The 24,722-nt window shown below is 49.4% G+C and overlaps 1 protein-coding gene across 1 annotated transcript; it reads right to left on the bottom strand.

The window, feature by feature from the left end:
* Nucleotides 1–10,182: 10,182 nt before the first annotated feature.
* Nucleotides 10,183–24,180, bottom strand: LOC307205666 (mothers against decapentaplegic homolog 6-like). The gene is made up of 4 exons (XM_079958358.1): nucleotides 24,054–24,180; nucleotides 20,674–21,053; nucleotides 18,870–18,962; nucleotides 10,183–12,730 (listed from the first exon to the last, which is right to left on the bottom strand). The coding sequence occupies exons 2-4, from the start codon at nucleotides 21,047–21,049 to the stop codon at nucleotides 12,195–12,197; spliced, it is 1,005 nt and encodes a 334-aa protein (XP_079814484.1). The 5' UTR covers nucleotides 21,050–21,053; nucleotides 24,054–24,180; the 3' UTR covers nucleotides 10,183–12,194.
* Nucleotides 24,181–24,722: the final 542 nt, after the last annotated feature.

The following is a 24,722-nucleotide window of genomic DNA, read 5'->3' as shown; positions in this document are numbered from 1 at the left end:
GGGCAGGGTGGTGTAGACTCCCTTATCCCTGCTCAACGCCCCCCCCCCCACTTGCAGGTAACTGGGTGGGGTCACACACACAGGCCCAACCTGTTTGGCTGCCGCCTGACGGGCGGGCGAAGAGCTCACCGTGTTCCTCCTCACTTTACACTCACCTGGCCTCACCTGAACAGACCCTCCCGCCCCACCCAGTGCGCAGCCAGGAACTTTGTCCTCCCCCCATGGAAAAATTCCTGGCTTCCCAATCTTGTTCCCTTCCTTCTCAGCCTGAGTCAGAAACAGCCACACGCAGGAGAGCTTTTTGAGCTGAGCTGGGCGGAAAGCTTGGAGGAAGCTCACAGACCCCTTGCCAAGGCAAACAGGTCCCTTTGCACAGACATTATCTCACTGAAGCGGCTGAGCCCAAGGCCCATAGCAGTGGGGGAGAGCACGTTCCAAGAGGGATGCAGGATCTGGGCCCAGCAAGGCTCGGGTGCGTGCCGAAGGATCGCAAAAGCCCAGCCCTGGCGGTTGCTTCCCCCCCCCCAAGCGCACACACCTCTCAGGATTGCAGCTCAGGCCTTATTGTTCTGTTGCTCCGGCATGGTGTAACCAAAGCAGCTCTCTGCCCCGAGGAGCTTACAATTGGTGTTGCAAACGGAGAGAAAGAAAGAGGAGCTTGCGATGGCTATGCACTCTGCCTTCATAGAATCATCAGAGTCGGAAGAACGGATGCGTGCGTTTCCCTGCGTACAATTTCCTTCCTGAAATTTGGCAGGGGCAGAGTAAATTGCAATGTAGAAATGGACACATGCAGAAGGTGCGTTTCAAAAGGGACAGATTCAAGAACTTACATAGCAGTAAGAAGCACTGGGCATGCTTCTGAGCATGTACAGAGTGCATTTCAGTACGGACAGTTTAAGGTTTCCCCTGAGCACATGCAGAGTGTTGTTCGGGTAAGGAGAGGTGCAAGTTCTCCTGAGCATGTACAGTGTGTTTCAGTGGGTGCAAGTCGTGACCATATACCTCCCTGAACCTTAAGATCCTCCTGGCAGGCTCTGATCTGAGTGACCCCAGCTGGATGAAGTGAGGCTGGTTAGAACCAGAGAACGGGGCCTTTTCAGGAGTGGCTCCCTGGTGACAGAACAGTCTTCCAAGGGAGTTTTCTCCAGAACCATCTTTGTGATACTTTCAGACTTCTCTGTTTACCCAGCCCTTTCCATAAATGATGTCATCAGGGTCTATCCCTGCACTTTAACTTTGGAGCCTGCTTGCCTGCAGGAATCTTTTGCCTAACGTGGGGCTCGAACTCTGAGATCAAGAGTTCAATGACGGAGCTATCCATTGTGAGCCAAGTTTGTTTGTTTTGTATCTCTAGAACTTTTGACTCAATGGCTTTATGTCTTATTTTCCATTTATTTGGTAAATATTTGAGGTTTTTGTTCTGCTTTCTTTTTCTTTTCTTATTTATTGTATGCCACCCAGCACGAGCTCAGGAAAATGCACTCTGCACATGCCCAAAGCCATGTTTATTTATTTATTCACAACATGTTTAGGCTTCCACTGACCTGGGAGAGAACAGGTTTCAAATCCCCACTCAGCCTTGAAGCTCTCTGTCTGTGACCTTGAGCCAGTTGCTCATTCTCAGTCAAACTTATCTCACAGGGTTGTTGTGGAGGGAAAAGAACTACCCGCACCTTGAGTTTATTGGAGGAAATATTTTATAATAGTAATAATTATTATAAGTATATACTACATGGAGGTGATCACAGTATTCTGCCCTGACTCTCAGAGAATTACTGAATCCTAGGCACACTAGATTTCAAGCTGATTTTACATATGAAAGTGCTTTTAATTGTTGTTGTTTTTTTTTAAAAAAATATTGTTATAATTGTTTTTAATATATGAAATGGCATAATTGTTTTGATGGCTGTTTTTATTGTGAGACCGCTTGGAGATGTTTTATGGGAAGTGATTCATGAATGGAATGAATGAATGAATATCTTGAGTTATTTGAATTTGCTGTCTGTATACGTTCATCGCCCAACTATCCACAACTTTGCTTTTAGTACATAGGACGTAAACAAAGCAAAAAAAGAACAAATAAACAAACAAGCTGGATAAACCATTGGAAGAAGCGGTCTGACAAAGCATCGCTGTTGCTGCCTGCACACCGTAAATTGAAAGCATGCCTGCTCAGAGAATGCTGGGGAATGTCGTTTGTTCAGGGTGTTGGAACTGTAGCTCCAATTAGGAGTAAACTACAGTTCCCAAGATTGGTGGCTGCGGATGTGCTTTCAATGTGCTTTAAATATATGGTGTGTACCATATATGGGACGTGGGTGGCGCTGTGATCTAAACCACAGGGCTTGCCAATCGGAAGGTTGGCGGTCCCAGCTCCTGCCAATCTAGCAGTTCAAAAGCATGTCAAAGTGCAAGTAGATAAATAGGTACCGCTCCAGCGGGATGGTACCGTACTTTTCGCCCTATAGGGCGCACCGGCCCATAGGGTGCACCTAGTTTTTAGGGGGGGGGATATTAACCGCACGCGACTCCTGCAGGCTTTTCGACCAGGAGGGAGAAGGGACTGAAACGGCCAGTCAGTCCCTTGTCCCTCCTCGGGGAAAAGCATTTCAATGCACTGCTCTGGTTTCACCAGAAGCAGCTTAGTCATGCTGGCCACATGACCCGGAAAAACTGTTATGCTCTGGCCCCCCACAAGGTCTGAGGGACAGTGGACTGGCCCCCTGCTGAAAAAGTTTGCTGACCCCTGGACTAGATCATGGGTAGGCAATCTAGGGGCCGGGGGCTAGATCCAGCCCAATTGCCTTCTAAATACGGTCTGGGAACCAGCGTGTTTTTACATGAGTAGAATGTGTGCTTTTGTTTAAAATGCATCTCTGGGTTATTTGTGGGGCATAGGAATTCGTTCATATTTTTTCCCCAAAATATAGTCCGGCCCCCCACAAGGTCTGAGGGACAGTGGACCGGCCCCCTGCTGAAAGAGTTTGCTGACCCCTGGGCTAGATTGAACCTCAGGGTCCCCTCCAGCTGCAATTCCATGATCCTATGGTTTGAACAGCCTTGGGGGATGAGAGCAAAGGCCCATCTTGTCTAGCCTCTTGTTCTGATCGTGGTCATTCAGATTCCTCCGGGGAGGTCCACAGCCAAGGCTCGAGGACACTGTTACTCATAAGGAGACCCCAGCTGGATCAGCCAAAGGCATAGCTGTCAACTGTCCCTTATTTTGCGGGAAACTCCCTTATCCCAGCGCCATGTCCCGCTGCTGTCCCTTATTGATGATGTCCCTTAAATTTCCCGGGTTTCATGCTTGCCCGGCTTGGGAGGGAACCAGCGGCTCGGGGTCCTCCGCTACGAGAGAGAGCACGCACTGGCGCCGTCGTCCTGGCGCAATGAGTTCCATTGGTCCTTCCCCGCCCAGGAGAGGGGGGCGAGGGAGAGAGATTCTTGCTCACGCCGCCCGCAAGCCCGGAGGCGGCGGCAGCGGTGGTAGCAGCTGAGGGGGCGGCCTGAGGGAGGAGGAAGAGTAGGGGATGGGGAGGGACGCAGAAGGGTGGCGCTTCAGCGGCCGCCGCGGTACCGCAACCGCCTCATGCCGGATTGACAGCATCTGTCACTCCTACCAATGTATGTAACTCTTTACAATAGCAAAATCCCTTATTTTGGCTGCTGATCCCTTATTTTCGAGGCTGCTGGTCCCTTATTTTCAAATCAGTAAGTTGACAGCTATGGCCAAAGGCCCACCTAGTCCAGCACCCTCAATTCGCGGTGCCCAGCCAGATGCCCCCGGTGGGAAGCCCCCAAGCAGCCCCCAACTGCAGCAGCGCCTTCATTCCCCACCCACTTCTGATTCCCAGTTCGCTGCCTCCGACAGCAGAGGGAGGCCTTGAAGCCGCCGACTCCCCTTTATGGCGTGCACTGATTTGAAAAACCCCACACGGCAGGAGGCAAACTCTGTGGCTGAAGGGATTTAGCGGCACGGCGCTTCCTTTAGGGGGGCGTCCGCCTCGGGTGGAGGGGAAGCTTTCCTGTGTCAACCACTTCAGAGGGGCCGAGGAAAGAACGGCGGGCTCAGGAGAGGCATGAAAGGCAAGCCACAGTCGGAGGCGTACGTAAACCACCCTGCGCCCCCAGAAACCGACCCTGCCGCCTGATTTCTAATTTTAGGCCCTGTCGGAAAGGAACAGATCCTGCAAGGGGGAGATAGAGTGGGAGCCTCTGCGCTTTTTATACATTCACCTCTTCCTCCACCGGCTCAGATTTTTGGTGGCGTTATAGAAAAAATTGGGGTTGGCTTTGACAGCCTTAACTCCCCATCAAGGGACTTGTCGGTCCCCTAAGTCCGTTGTCGGTCGGAGAAGAATGGATGGAGACAGGATCCAGCAAAAGCAAGGGAGATCTTTTATTTCCCTGTTGCAACAGAGCCCCCTCTGCTCCTTGCAAGGAGGCGAGAGGCTCAGAACAAAGGCATACAAAGACGTTTAAAGACTTCAGAAATTGCCAAACCCCTTAGCCGAAGACCACCCGTACATCACAGAAAAAGGCTGTTTACAACAGAAATTTGAGAGTATGGCTTCTCTCCTGTCTGCCGAGAGACCTGATAAAGGCATTACCTGGCCAGTCTAGGCCATTTTTTTATGATGGTAAATAACTTTAGTTCTTCAAATCCACGCCCTTAAGACAGGATTTGTAGGGCTTGTAAGTGAAAGAACTACTAGGGAAAGTTTCTCCCATATTTTCCCCTCTGTCAAGGAAATGTTTTTGAGTCAAGATGGCTTCAGGATTTGCTCTCCTGTAAGGTATGCGGGTGGCGCTGCGGGTTAAACCACAGAGCCTAGGACTTGTCGATCAGAAGGTCGGCGGTTCGAATCCCCTTGATGGGGTGAGCTCCTGTTGCTCGGTCCCTGCTCCTGCCATCCTAGCAGTTTGAAAGCACTTCAAAGTGCAAGTAGATAAATAGGTACCGCTCTGGTAGGAAGGTAAACGGCGTTTCCGTGCGCTGCTCTGGTTCACCAGAAGCGGCTTAGTCACGCTGGCCACATGACCGCTGGCTCCCTCGGCCAGTAAAGCGAGATCAGCGCCGCGACCCCAGAGTCGGCCACGATTGGACCTAATGGTCAGGGGTCCCTTTACCTTTACCTTACAGGTAAGATTGGGAGAGACCGCTGCTTGAACGTGCTGGAGAGATGCTGCCAGTCAGTGTAGACAATATTGTGGCACCCAGGGCCTGCTTGTGGGCTTGCTGCAGGCATGTGGCCAGCCACTGTGAGAACAGGATGCTAGACTAACTAGATAGGTCACTGGCTTGATTCAGTATTATGCTTGTATCTCTCAGGGCCACACTTAACAGGGGCCCAAACCTACCACAACACTCCCTTTGCTCGACAGTAGAGCCGGCTACCTCTGGCAGCGGGTGGCGGGTAGACTCCTGCCATTGGAAGAAAACATAAAGGGATTGCTCAGTCAGTGGAGCATGAGACTCTTTAATTTCAGGGTTGTGGGTTCGAGATTCCGCCATTGCAAGGGGTTGGACTTGATGGCCCTCTGCAATTCTAAGAGTCTTTCTCAGGCATAGGCAAACTCCAGCCCTCCAGATGTTTTTGGGACTACAACTCTCATCATCCCTAGCTAACAGGACCAGTGGTCAGGGATGATGGGAACTGTAGTCCCAAATTATCTGGAGGGCCGGAGTTTGTCTATGCCTGGTCTTTCTCATCTCCCCTCGGCTACCAGATGTCTGGGGATCCCAGCCTCTGCCGCGGGCCCCCCTCCAGCAGTCAGATGACAACACAAAGAAGTTTATTCTGGCTCGCTCTCTTCCTCCTCCTCCACCCCCACCTTCTGTTTTCCTTTAAATCTTTCGGTTTCTCTGAAGACTCGAGAATCACGCTGCGGGTTGTGGGTGGGCAAAGTGGGGGGGGGGGGGATGTTGGGACGCGTCAGGGAGGAAGCCGTCACTTCCCCCGTCATGCACAGCCATCTAGGAACATGAAAGGCCACAGAATGGCTCATATCACAGCCACAGCCGCACAGGCGGGTAATTTTAGATTCCGGGCTTCGTGGTTTCCCAGGCGGGGAATGGGTTGCTCTTCAGATCAGGGAGGGGAATCTGTTTCAACCCCCAAGGGCCACATTCCCCTCTGGGCAAGCTTCTTGGGGCTGCCTGGCTACGGGATCTGGCCTTTAAGCTTCGCACGAGAGCTGTAAGGAAGCACAGCTGCTCCCATTGCAGATCTCTGGCCCTTCCCCTAAAGCGGAAGTAAGCTTCTAGTCCTCATAAAAGGTAAAGGTAAAGGGACCCCTGACCATTAGGTCCAGTCGTGACCAACTCTGGGGTTGCGACGCTCATCTCACTTTATTGGCCGAGGGAGCCGGCGTACAGCTTCTGGGTCATGTGGCCAGCATGACTAAGCCGCTTCTGGTGAACCAGAGCAGCGCACGGAAACGCCGTTTACCTTCCCGCCGGAGTGGTACCTATTTATCTACTTGCACTTTGAGGTGCTTTTGAACTGCTAGGTTGGCAGGAGCAGGGACCGAGCAATGGGAGCTCACCCCGTTGCGGGGATTCGAACCGCCGACCTTCTGATCAGCAAGTCCTAGGCTCTGTGGTTTAACCCGCAGCGCCACCCGCGTCCCTTCTAGTCCTCATGGGACCATATTAAAGATCTGGCTTTAATAGGAAGTTGCCTTAGGAAGGCTGCACTTAGTATTTGTCTACAGTTCGGGGGAATAAAAGGCTAAGGAGTAAACCCTACAAAAGTGGACCCCTGAGATCAGGGGCTGGTGGTCTTGTCATCTGGGCAGCCCCGCACCTCCATACAAACTGCCCAGGATGGAGCCCAAGGGAGGTCACTTCCATAAAGCCATGAGCCATGATGGAGCCTCCATCGCCAGGGGCAGTCTATCTCCAAATACCAGACATTGAGGAACAATTGACAGGAGAGGGCTGTTGCCTTCAGGCCCTGCTTGGGAGCTGCTGAAATGCACCTCCATTTTGCTCTGATTTTAACTCTTCGCTTGCACTCATGCCTGAGCATTGTTTTTTTAAAAGTGCTATTTTATTGCAAAGCGATAAACCAGGGCTTAGGAAACCTGTGCGCCACCCTCCCCTCCCAAAATAAAGTTGTCGTGGGAACTGTAGTTCACCCTTCACAGTGCTAAAATTCCCAGCACCATCAACAAACTATGGGTCCCAGGATTTTTCGTGAGCTTTAAATGTATGGGGTGTACCGAGCTGTATTGTTAAAAGCAGGGATGGGGAAGCTTTGGCCCTTCAGATGGTGCTGGACTACAACTCCCATCAGCTCCGGCCAGCATTGCTCAGTGGTCGGGGATGATGGGATTTGGAGTCCAACAACACTTGAGGGTGCCGGTGCGGGTTCCCCATCCGTGTGTGTGTGTTTTAAGCTAACCTATGGGTGGCGCTGCGGGTTAAACCACAGAGCCTAGGACTTGCTGATCAGAAGGTCGGCAGTTCAAATCCCCGTGACCTTTACTCTGGCAAGCAGGTGGCCCATTGCATCTCCTCTGGATCAAAGCCAAACCTGTTGGGCTCCTACCTGCCTGGCAACTGTATGGGCATAGGAGCCAGGCCACCAAAGAGGGAGCGGCAACCATCCTTTTGCGGGAAGGTGTATAGCTCAGTGGATCTGCTCTGTGTGTGAAAGGTCCCAGGTCCAATTTCTGGAGAGCTGCTGCCAGCCTGTGTAGACAATATTGAGCTATATGAATACAACAACTCCGGATAAGGCGGCTTCCTGTGTTCCTATACAGTACATGGGCCCTGAAAAATATTTAGGAAACGTTTGATGCAGCTGGGGACACACCGCCCCCTGCTGGCAGTCACAGAGACGCCACTTTGAGTACACGGACTTCAAAGAATGGGAGAGATATTCCCTGGGAAGATGTGTGGGACTCAGAAGTCCACCTCCCTCTCCCTTGGCACGCAGCCTTGCTGACTTTCTTCCTTCCCGTTTCCAGAGGGGCTGGATCCGAATGCATTTGCGGCATTGCAGCGGGAGGAGAATTCATTTTGCACATGCTCAGAGAAGCCCTCTCAAGCACATCTGTCCACAATCGTTGCAAAAGTGGTCTCTTCCTTCCTTTCTTTGTGCCACTCTGCACGCGCTCAGAAGTAGTCTTGTCGCAAGCATCCATTCCCTGGGAAATATATACCCTGCCTTCCAGCTTTGCTGAGGGAAGCAGTTCCGGGGGGGGGGGTGTATCTTGACAAAGAGACCCTCCAAAGGCCTGAAAGGTGTGGTCAACTTGGTAGTAATGACCGCGAGCTCCTGGGCAGAGAATGTACTCGGGGTCACTTAACCTTATGTCTGCCCACCTGACCTCCTAATTTGCACCTGGATGCAATTGGTCAGATTCAGGGTTCCAGTTTTGTTGTTGTTGTTGTTGAGACATTGGGGGGTGGGGAAGGGGGTAGAGGGGGTAAGATGGGGTGGGGTGGGGTCGAGTGGCAATGTTTCTATTTTGCTTAATGTATGTAGGGTTTGGTGTCAGCGTCGCTCGTGCTGTTCATTTGTGTTTCTTTGGTGGTGAGAGAGGTTGGGGTTGGCCTAGGGTGTGGTTGATAGTTTGTGATTGGCTGTGGTGATCTTTGTTTTCGTGTGTGAGTGGGGTGGGTGGGTGTTTTGGATCAGGTTAGCCATATTGATTTGTACGCTGTTGGTGGATTATTGTCATTGTCTTTGTTATTGTCATTGTTGGGCTGTGTACATGATAAAGGGAAGCCATACCGGGGTAAAGGCGTCTTCTTCTGTTTGTCCCTGTGTCAGTTTCAGTTTATTGGTTATTTTTTCTAGTAGGGCTGTTTCCCATACTATTTAGTACCATTGATCCATACTTACTCCTGACAGGTCTCTCCAGTGTCTGGTTATGGTGTTTCTGGCTGCTGAAAGTAGGTGGGTTATGAGTTCTTTGTGATGTAAATGGGCATCGTTGTCTTGGAAGATGTTTAGTAGGGCCAATTCTGGGGTGATGTCTAACACTTGCTTAGTTATTTTACATATTTCTTGTATGGCTGTTGTCCAGAATAGTTGGATTTTGGGGCACTTCCACCACATGTGGAGTTATGTACCTGTGGAGGTGCACCCTCTCATTCAGGGTTCCAGTTGAAGCTCTGTAGCTCAGTGGCAGAGCTTCTGCCTCACATGCAGAAGGTCCCAGGTTTGATCCCCAACATCTCCAGAAATCATGCCTGGAGCCTGGGAGAACCCCTGCCAGTCAGTGTAGACACTATGGAGCTAGATGGACCCAATGGTCTGGCTTGGTATAAGTCAGCTTCCTATGATCTTCTTTAAACTAGCTGTACATTTTGAATAGTGAGGATTAGAATCTTGCAAGCAGAGGCATCTCCAGATAGAGCTTGGAGAGGTTTCTGCCCGTCTGTGTTGACAATACTGAGCTAGATGAACCCCACGACCTTGCTCAGTATTGGGCACCTTCCTATGTCCCTATAGAAAACTCGTTCTGCACTGCTAAGAAATCAAAACTTCTATAGTGAGGATTCACTGGCAGTTTGGAACTCCCTGCCGATTGACACCGATTGCACCTTCGCTGCACTCTTTCCGGCGCCTGCTAGAAACCTGAGGTTAGGAAAGCCTGCCTAGATTTGCAGAAGGTTAATCTGGTTTCATGGGACGCAGGTGGTGCTGTGGGTTAAACCACAGAGCCTAGGGCTTGCCGATCAGAAGGTTGGCGGTTCGAATCCCCGTGACGGGGTGAGCTCCCGTTGCTCAGTCCCTGCTCCTGCCAACCTAGCAGTTCGAAAGCACGAAGTGCAAGTAGATAAACAGGTACCACTCCGGCGGGAAGGTAAACGGTGTTTCTGTGCGCTGCTCTGGTTCGCCAGTCATGCTGGCCACATGACCCAGAAGCTGTACGCCGGCTCCCTCAGCCAATAAAGAGAGATGAGCGCCGCAACCCCAGAGTCGGTCACGACTGGACCTAATGATCAGGGGTCCCTTCACCTTTTAATCTGGTTTCCGGTTTATCGTTGGTTTTAATTATTCCTTTGAACGTTGTAAAGAGCTGCTCTTGGTAGATAGCTCCGTTGCTGAGAGCGTGGTGCTGATGATGCCAAAGTTGCAGGTTCGATCCCTGCATGGAACAGCTGCATTGCATGGACTTGCCCCCCCCCCCAACTCTATGATTCTGAAACAGTCTGCATTGATCATGTTATTTGCTTTATTCTTGTTGTAAACCTCTTCCGAGGGTTGCTGGTTTCCTTTTACAATCGAGTGGTATAAAATTTGTATGCAATGACAATGAAATAAATTAACTGGGTATAAAATTGCTCAGCCCGTAACACCTACGAAAGGTATTGTCAGGCTCCTACTTTTGTTATAGTACAACTTCCTCCAGCTCCCACAACCACCATCCATTCCCAGTCCCTCCTTCTGCCCCGGCAAACCTCCCATCTGTTCATCTATCTTCTCTCCTTAGACCTTCTCCTTGAGACCCACTTTCCCATCCTCACAAACACCCCTTCCTCCTCCTTTCTCATTCCAGGATCCCCTCTGAACCCTCTCTCTCTCTGCTCAAACAGAGATGGGGGGTCACACCTGGTTTCCCCCCCCCCCCGTCTGCACAAATATCAAGTTATGTGTTCTATGCAGCGCACTAGAAATAAATGTGGCGCACTAATAGCAAAAGAGAAAAGGAGGCAAAAATAAAGAAATATCTCAGCCGAAGCTGGGCTCTTACTTAAGAGATCAAAAAGGGTCGGGACATGAGCAAGATTTCCTTCGCTATTTTTTTGCTTTCCGACTTGCTGTCCTCCCCGCTTCTTTCCACAACAACTCTTGATACATCAGACCAAAGGGTTTTCTCTCAGCCTGTCCTCAAAAGGGAGCCCACCAGAGGTTTGCAACGGGTACGGCATCTCCCCTGCATGCAAAAGGTCCTGGGTTCAAATTCTGGCATTTTCAAATTGGCTGCAAATGACCGCCTGTCTGAAACCCTGGAGTGCTGCTGCCATTGGTATACTGATAATATTGAGCTAGACAGGTCAAGGGCTGGACTCACGTTAAGGCAGCTCCCGTTGTTCCTCTGTAATTCACCAGTTTATTCAGAATCATGAGGACTAGAATCTTAGGGTTTGGTTTTGTTACATAAAAGACCTTAGTTCAGTGGTAGAGCATCTGTTTTGCATTCAGATAGGTCCCAGGTTTGCTCCTGGTTATCTCCAGGTAGGGCCGCAGGAGAATCCTGCCAGAAACCCCCGAGAGATGCTGCTGGTCAGTGTAGATACTACCAGGCTAGATGGATCAATGGATTGATTTGGTATAAATCGGCTACCCGTGTCCTACAAGCGATGTGGGAAGCTGTGGGTTGTTTCCCTTGCTACCGATCCCCAGCACGTGATATTCAGAGGTAGACTGCATCTGGAACTGGAGGTTCCATTTACCCGCCACATTTAAGAGATGTCGATGGGCCAATCCTCCTCCAGGAATCTCTCCAGTCCCGTTTTCTAAGGTCGTCTAAGCCAGCGGAACGTTCCCTACAGTGGAGGCTGTAAATGGACAGCAACAAACACACCTTTGCTTCTCCAACCTGCACTTACTGCTGTTCAGCTTCACGGGGTGAAGCTTTTACAAACCTGAACGGTGTCATTTCCGCCCCAGCAGACCGCTTTGAGTGGCTGCCCTCCATCCCCAAAGCGGCAGCTGCATTTACACGACGAAACCAGTTTGAAACCAGTTTCACTTTAAAAAAACCAAAAAAAACCCCTCCCTGAGAACTGTAGTTTTTTTTCATAGGGGAGACGGATGCTGAAACTTTAAAACTGCAGCCGCACTAGCAGAAGTGCTAAAATTCCCAGGGAGGAAGCTGCTGGACTGGTTGTACTTTTTTGTGAACTACAAAAAAGAAAAATTCTGCTGTGAACCTGAGTTTGTTGGGCCTTGCTCTAATTCTGCCTTGTGACTACCTCTAACTTGCTCGCCCTCAGGCTACCTTCTCGACTTATATATATGACACTACCTTCTCAACCCGTATATTTATAAGGAAACAGATAACTTACAAAAGCCACCCGACTTTCGCAGAATCCTCTCTCTCCCCGCGCGAGGAAGCTGGGAAATAATACATAGATCTTTCCCGGACACCCCCAAGGCTCAGAGAGGGGGCTCCTCCCCCCACCCGCAAAACCAGCCCCCTTTCCTGGCTCCTTGCCCCCCTCTTCATCTAGGTATACTCAGCAGAACTTCTAACCAACATGGGCAAGAGGTGATAAACCGCCGAGAGTAGCACTGGCCCCAGCCTTTGCCGAAGCTGATGCGGACGCTGTGGGCATCGTAGGGCCCATCGTGGTGGCCCTGCCAGGAGGCCAGGTTGCCGGCGCGGTCGTAGTCAAACACCTTGAGGGAGTAGCCGGGAAGGAGCTTGTAAACAGCCGGCCCGGAGCCGCCGGGAGGACCCAGGGTTGGGGAGCAGACAAAGACGGGATGGTCGCTGCGGTTGTAAGCCCAGACGCCGCTGCCTTCGCGGCTCAGGAGCAGGCCTTGCCCGATCTTGGCCCGGGCTCGCTGGACGGCTTGGCTACGGTTCCTGGAGCCCAGCTGGCCCAGGCAGAAGCCGTTGCCGGTTGGAAGGTCTGCGAAGATGTTGACGTGGTCGTCGTGGACGGGGAAGAGCCTTCCCACTCGAAGGCGGTATTCCCAGTAAGCCAGTTTGCACCAGTGGCCGTCTCTGAGGGAGCGCTGGGAGAGGCTGGTGTCTGCGGAGGGGGGGGGGACAGAGAGAAAGGCATTCCCTTCAGAACTTTTTATGTTTATTATTAAATATTTTTATTGGTTTTCACAAAGCAAATCTCACATTTAACACGTTGAAATTTCGAAATCAAACAAGGTTCTTCCGAATCTTAGGACTCACCTCCGTGGGTTCTTAGTAGTGTATCTAAATCAGCTGCATATTATAATATAATTCCTCCACATTAAAGTCCTCCAAGAACTTTTTAAAAAATTGTCAAGTTTGTTAACTAATGAAAAGCGCAAAGATAACAGAAAGAAGAACTTAGTGCAGATACCCCAGTTGCATATTCAATTTGCGTTGCCGTATTTTTAAAAAATGAAAACTTGAACGTAAAAGTTTTTGCAAAATCTCCAAAGAAGAAGAAGAATCTTGGACATAAAAGTTTTTGCAAAATCTCCAAAGAAGAAGGTCGCCAAAATCTACACTTCTGACATGGGTTGCCATACGTCCAGATTTTCCTGAACATTTAAGCAATTTCCGCCCAGATACCGTTTATGAGGGCCAAATCCTGGCTACGTCTGGGAAATTCTGGACGAATGGCAGCCCAAGGCTATTCCTACATTGCAGGGGGTGAGCTAGATGTCCCTCAGGGTCCCTTCCCACTCTCTAAAATAATAATAATAATAATAATAATAATAATAATAATAATAGTGGTGTAATTGACTTCTGACAAGCACACAGAGCGCGAACAAGACTGAGTGTATGGGGGGGTGGCTCGTTTAATTTCACTGCACACATGTGGTGTAGTGACAATAAAGGTTTATTATTATTATTTATTTATGATTCTGTGACTCATAAATTTAGATTATAAAGTGCTGCAGCCTGGAAGGACGAAAGTACAAAGATAAAGTGCAGCTGAAAAGGTATCACAAAGTATTAACTCACACGAATAACGAAGATTTATAAAAAAATTAAAGTATTCTCCAACTGTGAGTTCCATCATTACTGAGAATCAAGGTTCCAACGGAGGTTTAAACACGCTAAACATCTGCATAGACTGATGGCACTGAGTGAGTGAGGAGGCGCCTCAATTGGCATAGTGGTTTGAGTGTTGGACTAGGACAGCGGTCAGCAAACTACGGTCCCTGGGCAGGATCAGGCCCACCTGGGTCCTAAATTTGGCCCGCGCCGCGAAGCTGAGACTTCCGGCGATAGCGATGGGAGAAAGAGGCTGGGCGGCGGCGGCTCTGCCAATCAAACACTGCGCCTGGTTTACCTCAGCAGCGTTTGATTGGCAGAGACGTCCCTGCGCCGTGCTGAGGTAAACCACGCGCGGTGTTTGATTGACAGAGCCGCTGTCGCTCGGCCTCTTCCTCCCGCCCCCGCTGCCCCCTGGTGCTCCTGTGGGCTAGAAAGCACAGTGGTGGTGGCAGCAGCCCCTGGGAAGATAAGGACTACTTGCCCCCCTCGCAGTGTGCATGTTGTTGTTGTTGTTTAGTCATTTAGTCGTGTCCGACTCTTCGTGACCCCCTGGACCAGAGCACACCAGGCACTCCTGTCTTCCACTGCCTCCCACAGTTTGGTCAAACTCATGTTCGTAGCTTCGAGAACACTGTCCAACCATCTCGTCCTCTGTCGTCCCCTTCTCCTTGTGCCCTCCATCTTTCCCAACATCAGGGTCTTTTCCAGGGAGTCTTCTCTTCTCATGAGGTGGCCAAAGTATTGGAGCCTCAGCTTCAGGATCTGTCCTTCCAGTGAGCACTCAGGGCTGATTTCCTTCAGAATGGAGAGGTTTGATCTTCTTGCAGTCCAGGGGACTCTCAAGGGTCTCCTCCAGCACCATAATTCCAAAGCATCAATTCTTTGGCGATCAGCCTTCTTTATGGTCCAGCTCTCACTTCCATACATCGCTACTGGGAAAACCATGGCTTTAACTATACGGACCTTTGTTGGCAAGGTGATGTCTCTGCTTTTTAAGATGCTGTCTAGGTTTGTCATTGCTTTTCTCCGCAGTGTGCATAGGAATTCGTTTTTTTTTTTTTTAAAGTCCGGCCCTCTACAAGATGTGAGGGACAGTGGACTGGCCCCCTGTGGAAAAATTTTGCTGACCCCTGGACTAGGACCTGGGAGTGCAGGGTTCAAATCCCGACTCAGCCATGAAGTTCACCTTGGTTCAGTCACCATCTCTTAACCTAACCTACCTCACTGGGTCGTTGTGAGGAGCAGAACCCAGTAGACCACTTTGAGCTTCTTGGAAGATAAAATTGGTGTATAAATGCAATAAACAAATAAAAATATTTGCATAAGAAATAAGATTAAACATATGAATGAGTCATTCAAGCTCTGCCTTTTAGATACTTTTCGTTTAGGAGATAATCTTTTTTAAGGAAGGGCAATTTGCCAAACCCTTAAATGCTAGCAATCCAGATGATTAAGATTAAAAGTCTTCCAGGATATTAGCCATGGAGCCCCTGGGCTGCTGTTAAGAGATGAGAAATAAGCTCTTTCCTTTCCAAATCCCGTTCCGTTCCCACATACAGCTTCAAAAAAAGCTAGGCGGAAACATGGAAAGATTTTGTTTGTTAACAGAGAGATCTCAGCAAAACGCCGTATTCCAAAATTCATTTGAGAACTTTTAAGGAGAGCCCTGCAGGATCAGACCACAAAGATAAGGTGGGCATTTGTGTGCCACAAAAAAACAACGAGGCAGAGATTTTCATGTGCCGGTGCATATGTACAGATGCAAAGGTATAGATAATGATGCTGATTTAAAGTGAATTGTATTCTACTGGAGGAGTCCTTGAAGGGGAAAAGGCTGTTTGGCTCAGCGGTAGAACATCCAGTTTGCAAGTGTAAGGTCCTGAGTTCGATTCCTGACATCTCCAGGTAGGGCTGCGAATGTCCCCTGCCCAAAACTCTTGGAGAAGTCATTGCTGGTCCGTGCAGACCAGTGATTCTCAAAGGGTGTGGCAGGAGAGGATGGCAAATAGGAAGGGAAGATTCAAGGACCACCAATATTATATTCTGGGAATGAGTCATGTTCTGCATTGTTTCATACTTTCCACATGCCCCGTGGTCATAGTATAATGTAGTTGTGTTCTTTGTTAAAAAATCAAGCACCGCTAGGAGTTGTATATTTTTGTTTTCCAATGCATTTCTTACCAATGAAAAAATCCGGTGAGGCGTGAGCATTTTTTACTCTGAAAGTGTGGCCCAAAGAAAAAAAGGTTGAGAACCACTGGTGTTGACTAGGGTTGCCATAAAATTGAAAATCCAGGCACAAAGTTGTTGAAGTTTTTTTTTTAGTTTTGCCCAAAGTGGTTGAGCTCCCCCACCTCAAAAAAAATAAGTTGTTTTTTATCTATTTTTAAGGTATTTGCCAAAATCTACACTTCCAAGATGGGTTGCCTTACGTCCAGATTTCCACCCGGATGCTGTTTATGATGGCCAAATCCTGGCTATGTCCAGGAAACCCTAGCAGACAGTACTGAGCTTGATGTGTAAGGCAGCTTCCTATTTAAGTCGGCTATTTATCCAGTGCTGGAGGAGACTCTTGAGAGTCCCATGGACTGCAAGAAGATCAAACCTCTCCATTCTTAGGGAAATCAGCCCTGAGTGCTCACTGGAAGGACAGATCCTGAAGCTGAGGCACCAATACTTTGGCCATCTCAGGAGAAGAGAAGACTCCCTGGAAAAGACCCTGATGCTGGGAAAGATGGAGGGCACAAGGAGAAGGGGACGACAGAGGACGAGATGGTTGGACAATGTTCTCAAAACTACCAGCATGAGTTTGCCCAAACTGCGGGAGGCAGTGGAAGACAAGAGTGCCTGGCGTGCTCTGGTCCAGGGGGTCACAAAGAGCTCCTAAACGACTAAACAACAACAACAACAATTTATCCAGATCCTTGAGGACTAGAATCTTCTAAGATAAAGTAATAGGTAGAGCTAGTGACCTTCTGCATCCATAGCAGACATCCTACCACTGAGTTATGGCCCTTTGGCCCCATTGCGGCAAGGCACAGCCCCCAGAAGCAAAAGTAAGTTGTGTGGTTTTTTTTAACTAGGGACTGATAGAATTAAACAAATAAGGAATGGACTGTTCCTCCTGGTCAAGGAGACTGCTGGGTTTCTGCTCAGACAAAGGCGCCCTGGGACAATGGGAGCGGGAAGTCCCACGGGGGCCAGCTGGGAGCGCTGAGAGGCGGCACGTAGGCCCCACGGTCTCTCGCTGGGGTCCTACATCTTTGGCTGGGACAGAGGAAAAGCCAGCCCAGGCGCCGAGAGCTTGCTCAGACGTGGCGGCGTGGCTGGGCGCCAGATCCCAGGCTGCATTGTACGTCAGGGCACATTGTCTGTGTCTCTGCGGGCTGCAACTTCCTCCTGGCTGCCGGGAACCAGAAATAACAGGGGCAGCCGTCTGTCGGTGTCTGTCCCTCGCTTTTTGAAAAGTTTCTGCTCTGCAAAGCATCCAGGAAGGCGTCTGGGCCGGGCCGTTCCCTGCCTGCTTTTCATTCTCCTCGCAAGAGGGCAGCATAATTGGCGTGCCCGGGATCAGGACCTCTAACTGCAGGAGGGTTTTCAAACAGGGTTGGGGGCCACTATTCAGGGTGGTTTTCCCAGTAGTGATGTATGGAAGTGAAAGCTGGACCATAAAGAAGGCTGATCACCAAAGAATTGATGCTTTTGAATTCTGGTGCTGGAGGAGACTCTTGAGAGTCCCATGGACTGCAAGAAGATCAAACCTCTCCATTCTGAGGAAATCAGCCCAGAGTGCTCACTGGAAGGACAGATCCTGAAGCTGAGGCTCCAATACTTTGGCCACCTCATGAGAAGAGAAGACTCCCTGGAAAAGACCCTGATGTTGGGAAAGATTGAAGGAACAGAGAGAAGGGGACGACAGAGGACGAGGTGGTTGGACAGTGTTCTCGAAGCTACCAGAATGAGTCTGACCAAACTGTGGGAGGCAGTGGAAGACAGGAGTGCCTGGCGTGCTCTGGTCCATGGGGTCACGAAGAGGCGGACACGACTAAACAACTAAACAACAACATTCAGGGTGGTCTGAGAGAGGCAGGTTTCAGTCCACACACGGCCAAAAATAAGAAGTGCACTCCTAGATCAGAGCATAGTCCCGTCTAGCTCAGTCTCTCACATGCCTTTCAGAAGCCCACCGATGGGGCATAAAGTCAAGGACCTAAATATATTAATTTTGATTATTTGCACCCCACTCCCCATCCAAAAAGGATGGAACGACTTACTTACAGTCAAAGCAAGACAGTCCCTAGCTGCAGGCTTGCAATCTTTAAAAACAAAAAAACCCACAACACACAAGGAAAGAGGGACAGGGAGGGCAGAGGAAAACCCAAACTCAGGCACTGATTTCAAAACTGTTGCCCTATAACGACCAAACGTGGGCACAGTTCAGGGGCAGGTGGTGCCTGGTGGAGCTGGGCCTCCAGCAAAGCTGATGGAATAAACCTTCTGCTTCGTAACTCTCCCTCTGAGGCAGCCCGATGCCCCGAGGAGACAGGAGGACATACCCTCCGACTGCCCTGACGAAAACGAAACATTCAGATTTTTCTTGTGAGAGGCGGCTAAAATGGCTGCCGCGATCTCGCATTATTTGGGGCTGCACTTTGGGGGGCACAGCAGCCCAAAGCACATGTTTAGAGGTGCTGCGCAAGTTCGCTGCCCCCCCCCAGCACCTTTGGGCCGCTGTGTCCAGAAAAAGCCCTTTTGGGAGGGCTGCAATCTTGCATGGGTCATGAGACTTGCACAGTAGTACAGCCGCAGAAGACTATGTCCTGGTTTCGGGCCTCTTCATATTGGAAGAGATGGGTGCAGGGAGGCTGTATGGGGCTGGCATGTCAGGGCAGAGCAGATGGGGGTGGGGAGCTCTGCTTCCCTGTTCCCCTGTTCTGGAATGCCCACCCCCGGAAGAGATGCCTGGAATTGAAGCTGGAATCTACCAGATGCAAAGCAGATGTTCTATCCCTTCAGGGAGTCTCAGCAACCTGGGAGTAACCGGCCCACAAACCAGATCAGAAGCTGGTTCCAATCCCTGATGGGAAAATTTCTTCCCTTGCTGACAGCCTGGACACAGATTCAGCCGTGCGCAGGATCAGACCCTCTCTCACACCTCCTTACCGAGGCTCCCGATTTCTCACCTTGCCATATTCTGCGGTTGTTGTTCAATGTGTTGGCGCACTTCAGAGGGGTTGCGAAAGGAGAGATCTTGCCGTAGGGGGGCAGGGGGGTCTCTAGAAAAGAAAATAATAATAATAAGGGAAGGCATGAGCCGCTTTTAAATCTTTTGGCTCATATCTTGAGGATTAGGGAGCAGCGGGTGGGTGAGGCCTGCGTTTTGCTGCCATAAGATAAGTCCAGCATCCTATAAGCCCCAGCAAGACTGAATAACAGACAGGGATGGTGGGAGTTGAATACAGAAGAACATAAGAACATATTGAGAGGCAGTGTGGTGTAATGGTTAGAGGACCTGAGAGAGCAGGGTTCAAATCCCCACTCAGCCATGAAGCTCACTGGTTGTGACCCTGGCATGGCTGTCAATGTTTCCCTTTTTTTAAGGGAAATTCCCTTATTCCAAATAGGATTCCTCGAAAGAAAAGGGAAAAGTTGACAGCTATGGACCCTGGGCCATTCACCATCTTTTAGCCTCAAAGGGTTGTTGTGAGGACGAAATGGGGAGGAGGAGAAACTATGCACACCACTTTGAGATCGTTGGAAGATAAAGGTAGTAAATAATAATAATAATAATAATAATAATAATAATAATAATAATAATAATAATAATATCAGCAGCAGGCTGATGGATCTGGCTGATGGCCCATCTAGTCCGGCATCCTATTCTCACAGTAGCTGACAAGATGCATCATGGGAAACTCGCTAGCAGGGCCTGAATACAACAGCAATTCTCCCCTCCTGTGATTCCTAGCAACCGTTATTCAGAGGCAATGACAGTGGCAGGAGAACACAGACGTCCTGGCTATTAGCCATAGAGAGGCTTCACTTCCAATTTGTCCAATCCTCTTTTAAAGCCATCCAAATCGGTGGCTGTCTCACTGCCTCCAGTGGGAGAGAGTTCCATAGGTTTTTTAAAAATGTTTTTATTAACAATTTCAACATAACAGCATATCAAACCATATCATATTCATTATTTTCTCCCCTTACCCCCCCAAACCCTCCCTCCCCCAGAGACTACCCTCAGCTCCTCTCTCTGATTTCTCAGCACATATTATTCTCTGCATGTTATAAAATTACACAAATCCTTACATTATCTGCCTACCATGTTATCAATCAATCAATTTGTGTTTGTTTATTCAAAACCTGCCAAGGAGTCCAACTTGTTTTGTTGGTTTTTTAAGTGATTTGTAAAGAGTTCCCATTCTTCTTTAAAGTCACAGTTGTCCTTATCTCACAGTTTGTATGTCAATTTAGCCATAGTTTAACTATGCATTGCGGGAAGGAGCACTTTGTTCAATCTGCCCCGGATCTCCTAGCGCTCAGCTTCCCTGGAGGTCTACGCAGAGCAGGTTCGGCCCCTGGGGAAAATAGAACGGGGAGCCTGTGGCCCTTGTGAACTTTCTGGGCTCTCCCAACTCCTATCAGCTCCAGCCAGTATGCCCGATAGCCAAGGATGATGGGTGTTCTGGTCCACCAGATGCAGCCAGCATGGCTGGGGGCTGCTGGGAGTTGGAGTCCATCCCATTTGGGGGGCCCCGGGCTCCCCATCCCTGCTTTCCACCTCTGCACGTGCATTTGGTCTGTGATCCCTGATTGGTTGGGACGTGTGTCTACGAGAGGGATGGGGGAAACCTGTGGCCCTTTGGCTGTTGCCCGACCACAACACCCACCATCCCTGGCCTTAGGCCAAGCTTCCAAGGGCTGATGGGATTTGTAGTCCGCCAACACCTGGAGAGTCAAAGGCTCCAAAACATCGCCTGCGTTCCTCACCAGGGACAGCGAGCCGGCTGAGATGATGCGGGTTGCAACAGTGGATGCCGCCCTCTCCGCCGGTGCTCTTGCAGAAGTTGAGGCGCTTGAGTTCGTGTGGGTGACGCAGGTCGGGCCAGCGGAAGAGCCGGCACAGGAGGAGCGAGGCGGGGAGGCCCGGCTTGGAGCCTCGCGACTCCACCCAGACGCAGCCCGACTCACCCGCCCCCCTGCTCTCCACCGCCCACAGCAGCAGCTCCAGCTCCTTCTCCTTGAGCTTCTTGAAGAGGGCCAGAGCCACCGGCTTCAACGCCCCGTGGCTGTCGTCAGGGCTGGGCGTGACGCAGCGGTGCCTCCAAAGCCGTTGTGCCAAGTTGGCTCGCCGAGACCGGAACATGAGGCTTTATGGAGACATAACGACAAAACCAACATTATTAATTTTTTGCGCGCGCGTTCAAAGCATCTCCTCAATCGCATCCCTGTAAAGTAGCCTGTTGGAAGTGCAAGGATCATTCAGTTTGTAATTTAAGGGTTAATTCTGTGAGTGTGGCAGTCACCTGACCAAGTGGTGGTGGAGGTGTTGCTTAGCAACCAGGCAAAGCATCATGATCTTTGCTGAGGGGTTTTTTTTTTTTGCGGGGGGGGGGGACCAGAGGGAGGGCCTCCTCGGTAGTGGCGCCCACCCTGTGACCGCCAATCAGATGTCAAACAGATAAATAATTGCACAACCTTCTGAAAACATCTGAAGGCAGTGCTATATAGAGAAGTTTTTAATGTGTGATGGTCTGTTGTGTTTCCGTATACCAGGCTTCCTCAACCTCGGCCCTCCAGATGTTTTTGGCCTACAATTCCCATGATCCCTAGCTAGCAGGACCAGTGGTCAGGGATGATGGGAATTGTAGTATCAAAACATCTGGAGGGCCGAAGTTGAGGAAGCCTGCCGTATACAGTGGTACTTTGCTTCTCAAACGCCTTGGTTCCCAAACGCCGAAAACCCGGAAGTAAGTGTTCTGGTTTTCAAACGTTTTTCAGAAGCTGAACATCCAACACAGTTGGCGGCTATTGTTTCTGGGGTGCCTGCACCAATCAGAAGCTGTGTCTTGGTTTTCAAACAGTTCAGAAGTCAAAACGGACTTCTGGAACGGATTACGTTTGGCGCTTTTGTTTTTTCTATTTATTTTGTGTTTTTGTTTTTGAGGCTTTTTCGGTTACCGGTTATTTGTTTTTGTGACTGTGTGGAACCCAGTTCAGCTACTGATTGATTGACTATGTGACTGCAGAAATGGATAAAAGCCCCCCATCAAAACAATGACTATCATCTACAATACTGTCTTATTTATTTTATAGCTCTGACTCTCAAATGCTCAAACGGTTCCTTCACATCTGTTGGAGACAGCTAGGCAGCCCGGCTGAAAATCCCACAGCCTGCTCTGCTGATTCCCTGCAAACAGCAGCCAGCCAGCAGCACAACAGCACAAAGCAACTAGTATCCATTATGCATTACAGCCACATTCTAACCCACATGGACTTGTGCAAACAGAGGCACACAAATGGAAAAGAAACCCTATGTATGTGACAACCGCAGCAAGAATTCTTTAAGCCCAAAAATGAAAAAGAAACCCCAGTACCAACGAAAGAAGAGCGGCAGATGAAGATGATGGACTTTGCAGAACTGGCGAAGCCAACAGGAAAAATCTGAAACCAGCACAATCAAGTAGCAGGTATTCCAAAAGGACTGGAGTAAATTTATGCAATATTTCAAAGATTACTGTAAGCAATTAACATCACTAGCAGAGCTGTCTGATGACTTGCACTGAGAAATTTTCTATCTTTCTATATTTATTTAAATTTTGAGACGTTCTGTCATAAGTCTAATTGGAATTGGAAAACGTATACAGTAAATTGCAATGATATAAAGGTTAATTTCGAAAGCCATGAGTCGTTGATAGGCTCTAAAGAGCCAGGATGGTATTGTGGATAATGATGATGTGAATGTATAACGTTAAATGGAGAATAAATAAAAATTAAATATAAAAACGGGGTGGGGGCAGGGAAACCAACCACACTGACCCAACCAGGGGCCACATTCACAACCTACATTTAAAGCGCTGTGATAATACTGCTTTAAACAGCCACGGCTTCCCCCAAAGAATTCTGGGAACTGTAGTTTGCTAGGTGCTGAGAGTTGTTAGGAGACTCCTGTTTCCCTCACAGAGAACTATAGTTCCCAGAGGTTCCAATGAAGAGGGATTGACTGCTAAAATGCTCTGGGAATTGTGGTTCTCAGAGGGGACTGCAGGGGATGGGGGTCTCCTAAAAACCCTCAGCACCTTCCACACGCTACAGCTCCCAATATTATTTTAGAGAAGCCATGACTGTTAAGAGTGCTGAGAGGAGAACCCTCGTTCCCAGCACCCACCAGCTACGATTTCCACCACGGTTTAACTAACAATCCCTCTTCCCAGGGAATTCTGGGAATTGTAGCTCCGGGAGAGGAACAGGGGGTCTCCTATCAACTTTCAGCACCCGTAACAAACTACAGGATTCTTTGGGGGAGGAAGCCATGGCTGTTTATAGAGGCATCACAGAGCTTTAAATCTCTGGTCAGCGGGGGCTATTTCCCACACCAACCTCTGCCCTTGTCAGCACATTACCACCAGTGCCGGATTTACCTATAAGCTAAACAAGCTATAGCTTAGGGGCCCCCTCTCTTGGGGGCCCCCAAAAAAATTAAAGGAAAAAACACCTGGATGTACATTTCCAAAATATAAGATAAAAACAAATAAAACCTACAATTATTATTTCATGTTATAGCAAGTTTCTAGAGACTAGATTATGAATCTTTGTAAACTGTTTCTAAAGGAACTTTCGTGATTGCCAAATGCCAATCAAAGTGTTTGCATTATTAAGTTTGTGCTGAATAAAAAATAATTTTAAGTTAGAGCTTAATAATTATTTCACTTTTAATATACTTCTTCTTAATGGTATTTCACTATTAATATACTTCTTCTTAACTGTGTTTCCGTTCAACATTTACTTTGAAAAAAATACATATTTTCTTATGTGCCAAAAGCTTTAGATACCTATTAGGTCCATAAATTACCAGGTAGCATATATTCAACACAGGAAAAAAACAGCGACAATTTGTTGTTGACAAAGGACAGCGGGACATAGAAAGGGCCCCATTACCTTCAGTAGCTTAGGGCCTCATCAAACCGAAATCCGGCCCTGGTTAGCAAATTATCACCCGTGCGCACCGCGCAAGCGAAAGTGCACGCGCGGCGGGCATCTAACATGTTAATGCACCCGCCCCGGTACCCAGCAGCAGCAAGCAGGTTCCCTAACTGCCCGGCGAGTTAGAGACGCCTGTGCAAAAGCGAGCTAGGGCGGAACACACTCACTGTGAAGGCAAAGAGCGGCTGGACACACCACTGGGTGCAGACCCCGCCAGGAGACCAGGACGGCTCAACCCACAGACTTCCTGGCAAGCTCTTTTCTTGCGGGCTGTTCCCTCCCCAGGCTTCCTCCGTCCAGCCTCTCTCTCTCTCTCTCCCTCTCTCTCTCTCTGCGTGGGAGGCAGCAAGCAGGGGGAGGAAACGGGGCGTCAATGGGGTGGGGGTGGGGGGAGAGCTTGGGGAAAAAAACCTTGGTCTGCAGGGATCTCTGCCAGGGCAAGTCATGCCAATGGCAGCAGGCAGCTGCCAGGGTTGACCTGAAGGTTTTCTCGGTGCCTGGGATGTGGGGGGGGGGGAAGGTTGTTGTTGTTTAGTCATGTCCGACTCTTCGTGACCCCCTGGATCAGAGCACGCCAGGCACTCCTGTCTTCCACTGCCTCCCGCAGTTTGGTCAGACTCATGCTCGTAGCTTCGAGAACACTGCCCAACCATCTCGTCCTCTGTCATCCCCTTCTCCTTGTGCCCTCCATCTTTCCCAACATCAGGGTCTTTTCCAAGGAGTCTTCTCTTCTCATGAGGTGGCCAAAGTATTGGAGCCTCAGCTTCAGGATCTGTCCTTCCAGTGAGCACTCAGGGCTGATTTCCCTAAGAATGGAGAGGTTTGATCTTCTTGCA

Source organism: Podarcis cretensis (genome assembly GCF_951804945.1).
Source record: "Podarcis cretensis genome assembly, chromosome: 16".
NCBI classification, from domain to species: Eukaryota; Metazoa; Chordata; class Lepidosauria; order Squamata; family Lacertidae; genus Podarcis; species Podarcis cretensis.
Note: the sequence above shows the minus strand (reverse complement) of the source record. Positions and strands in the feature narration are given on the sequence as shown.